General features: G+C 47.3%; 1 protein-coding gene across 1 annotated transcript; it reads left to right on the top strand.

Annotated features, from left to right (window-relative positions):
• The first annotated feature begins 1,330 nt into the window (after window positions 1–1,330).
• On the top strand, window positions 1,331–2,851 carry LOC123440249. Its single transcript, XM_045116829.1, has one exon. The coding sequence runs from the start codon at window positions 1,406–1,408 to the stop codon at window positions 2,516–2,518; it is 1,113 nt and encodes a 370-aa protein (XP_044972764.1). The 5' UTR covers window positions 1,331–1,405; the 3' UTR covers window positions 2,519–2,851.
• Window positions 2,852–4,019: the final 1,168 nt, after the last annotated feature.

The following is a 4,019-nucleotide window of genomic DNA, read 5'->3' as shown; positions in this document are numbered from 1 at the left end:
AATTTATAAGGACCAACACACCCTACATGGGCCGATCCACGGAAAGGAGCATGGCGTAGCTAGTTGGCCACCATTATGGCGATGCTTAATGTGTTTGAATGTGTTTGGTGAGGGGCCTCAGTGGCAGAGGACGGGCAAAAATTGAGGTAGGGCGCCCTTTGGTCACTCGCCACCGACAACGCCACTGTGCCGAAGCGTCGCCTTGCACGCAATCTCCACCAACAAAATTAAGGTAGGGCGGCCGCCATGCCTTGCCGTACCGGGTCCTCCGCCACCGAGGGGCCTCTACCGAGTCACACAAACGTAGCTTGTTTAGAATGACTATACCTTGCCATGCAATCTCCAACTTTATTTTGTGACCTATGAAGTTTCTACGGAACAAAAACCCTATCAATCATTAGAGCTTTAATTTCAGCCACTAACTAAGCATACACCGGACGATCTCATTATAATGTGAAAATACAAGATAAGGCAGCTGAAGATTCTGACTGAACAAACACTGAAAGCTCTGTATGCTGTGTAGCAAGCGTCATACCAATGAACAACGCGTGTATCTCAATCTCTAGAGCTTCACTGCAATTAAATATATATCGATAAGCTGCAAAGACGACCGAGCAGTCAGGATGGCCAATGGTGTGATCTAGTTCTTGAAACAAAAAAGGCTCATGTCAATCTAAGTTGCTGCTTTACTTTTCATTTATGATTTTTTTTCTCTAGGCAGTTATTGTAATTGGTTATTTCGTTTTGGTTTATTTATGCTGGTCCGACTCTCACTACGAAGGGTTTTTTTCATTCATATATTGTGTTGGACCAAGGTTAAGGACGATATTTGTTCTAAGAGGAGGGTGGATTTATCAGGTGTTTGGTTTTGGATCAAACTCTGTAGCAACCGGCGGTCGTTTAACATAGAAATTTAATTCGCGTTGAAATCATAGAATTGCAGATATAAAGCTCACATGGATCGGCTCATGAAGCTCTCGCTCACCCAGTTTGGCTCCATGCTTCGCTCGCTCGCTTAGCTTTTCTTTCAACTCACTCTACTGCTAGCTCAGAACAAAGACTATCAATTTTTTTAAGAAGTTTACTTATTTTTAAAATTCCTGAACTTTTATTTTTACACGTTTTAAAAAATAATTTAATAAATATTCACGAATTTGAGAAAATTTAAACATTCAAAAAAGTCGCAAATTTAGAAAATACTTCTAACATTTAAAAAAGCACAACTCAATAGATCTGTTATAGGAAGCGAACTAAAAAATCAAGGCCTCAACCGAATGCAGCCCATGTCCGGCCTGTTCACTAGCCCTCAGATATTCAGCCCATCACTCTGCCGGTCTCCTCGAAGCTGCGGGTGCCCGGAAATGGCAACCGAAAGCCATTGACGAGATCTCATCCCCTTCGTGTCATGTCACTCGTGCCCAACTCCTCCCCATCACCACTCCCCTCGGCCAGCCAGATGGCTGGCACTACTCGCCGGCAGAGCAAGCCGCCGCCGCCGTCTCACGGTGCAAAGCGGTTAGCACTCCGCCTGACCACCCCCCTCGCGTCGCTGGCCCTCCTGCTATGCGCGGCCGCCGGCGTCTTCCTCTACTCCAAAACCTCCCCGGCGTCCCAAATCGGCAGCCTCTCAAAGGAATCCAGTACGGCATCGCCGGCGCCCTCGTCCCCGACGGTGGGGCACATCGAGGGCGCGCGCGCCATCTGGGAGCTCCCCGCGGCGCCGGCCAGGGGGGTCCTCTTCGTAGCCCACGGCTGCCACTGCCGCCCGGAGAACTTCTGGCCGCCGTCCCAGCACTGCCCCGGCTGCGTTGGGCTGCCGGAGGACGTCGCCATCACGGCCCGCGCGCTACGGAGGCGGTTCGCGGTGCTGGCAGTGGCGAGCGCCGGGGACTGCTGGTCGCTGGGGAAGGAGGTGGGTGCGGCCAAGCGGGCGATCCAATCTTGGACCGCCAAGAACGGCCTTGGAGACCTTCCAGTGGTCGCCCTCGGCGCGTCGTCCGGTGGGTACTTCGTCTCCCGGCTTGCGGCCAAGATGAGCCTCACCGCCGTCGTGATGATGATCTCTGAGGGCGCGTTCGACCTGGCGGGAGCGCCGCCGGGCTATCCGCCGTCGATGTTCCTCCACATGCCGAAGGACCGTAAGAGGGCCGCGCTGGTGGGAAGGAATGTGAAGATGCTGAGGAGCAATGGCGTTGAGGTGATGGAGCTTCAGAGCCTGGAGCTTCCTCTGACGCCGACGCTTCTGTCAGATAGGATAGCAGGGCTTGATCATGGGTTGTCTGAAAGGATTTGGAAGGTTTTCAGTGAGGAAGGATTCGTTGATGAGAGGGGGTACATGAGGAAGGATGGCCGGACAACTCCATGGAAGGATGCAGTGGTGAAGAGCGGGTTCTGGGAGGAGGTATCCCAGTGGGCTGATCACATCCAGGAGGAGCTGAATCTTGCTTATGGGTACCATGAGATGACAAGCTTGCAAACTGATGAGATGTTCAATTGGATTGAGGAGCACCTCAGCTGAGTTTTTTTGTTGCTGCTTGATCAATTGTTCGTCATTGTCTAGCATATGGGCTTACGACGAAATGGTGCCTGTAGTTACGTGGCAGAAGAAGAAACTGATGGTGGTCGTTGAAATTGGAGAGGAAGCTGTGGAGTGTAGCTCTGGGAATTCATCTAACGTGAGTCGACACTGAACGAGGGAACATACAGGCATAATGTTAAGTAACAAACTGACTTGATGTGAGTATGTATGTTTCCTTTATTTGGCTGTTGTGCAGATGGAGGGGCAAGCTTATTAACATGGATAGTTTAGTCGGTTTTTCTCTGATCTATAAGCAGGCTATGTCTTTATCTACATGAATGTTGTGTTCTTAATTAGCCAACATTGCGTGAATGTTGTGTTCTTAATTAGCCAACATTGCGTGAATGTTGTTGTTTGTTTCGTTGAACCATTGCACTCTGAAGCTGAATCGTTGTTTTAGTTGGGTTGATGATGAGCCTGGCCATGGTTCAGTTACTGGCTAGTGGGTGTAGTAAAAGTTCTTGGTCAGGAGACCTAAGCTCGATATCTTTAAGTGAGCACAAAATCTAATATTTTTACCTTTCAGACTTGATGTTTACCCTCTGACGTTACGCGCATTTACTATTACCTCCAAGTAGACTTGCATTGGTCACCTATTCCGTTCTCCGTCACTCATTTTGCTACAACTAAGACAAGATATATGCAACCTTTGGAATCTTCTCTGGTTTTGTTAATTGTGACTTTGTGAGTGAGGATATAGCCCAAATGTTAATAATAATGTTTTGTTAATTTGTTGATTAAGCTTCATTTGAGCTGGTTGTGGTATGTTGAGACTTATGGACAATTAATTTTGGGGTATTCTGTTTTTATCGCTTGTGATTGCAATGCCGTGGTTTTTGAGCCAACCGAAATCATCACGTTTTTTTCCGCCACCAAGAGTGCTTTTGGTCACAATCCAGTTGGGGGTTTGTTTGATGACTTAAAAGCAGAGTTTTGATCATCACCAAGAGTGGTTCTTTGCTGAAGGCCTAAGTGGTAACCAGAAGAATGAGAACACTGTAGCTTCAAATGAGGTGGAGGCGTGGAGCTCAACTCCCTCGTCGTTCTCTGCCTGTGCTTCATTTGGACAGAGCGCAACAAACAAGTTTCTGATAATTTCCGCTACTATCACGGTTCTGTTCGCATCTAAAAGAAGCTTCAGTTCGACCTGTGGAAATCGGCAAGGTCGACTGACCCAGAGTTATTGAGGGCGAGCTCAAATGAGCTCGGTTGAACAGTAAACATTGACAAAAGTTTTAAGTGCTTGTAAAATTTTGTGAGAAAATCACATTCCTACAAGACGTGGCAAAGAAAAAACAAAATTAATGTTCTGAAAATGCTACTTTCAAAAGAATTTTGGAGCACTAAATTTGTTTTTTTATCATGCCTTATCGGAATGTGATTTCATGACGAATTTTTGCAAGCACTTAAAACTTGTGTCAATGTTTATCACAAAAAAATT

The sequence above is a fragment of the Hordeum vulgare genome, chromosome 3H, assembly GCF_904849725.1.
Source record: "Hordeum vulgare subsp. vulgare chromosome 3H, MorexV3_pseudomolecules_assembly, whole genome shotgun sequence".
NCBI lineage: Eukaryota > Viridiplantae > Streptophyta > Magnoliopsida > Poales > Poaceae > Hordeum > Hordeum vulgare.
Note: the sequence above shows the minus strand (reverse complement) of the source record. Positions and strands in the feature narration are given on the sequence as shown.

Bases quoted from the DNA above. Each gene is read 5' to 3' on its own strand.
- LOC123440249 (XM_045116829.1), top strand. From the start codon at position 1,406: ATGTCACTCGTGCCCAACTCCTCCCCATCACCACTCCCCTCGGCCAGC.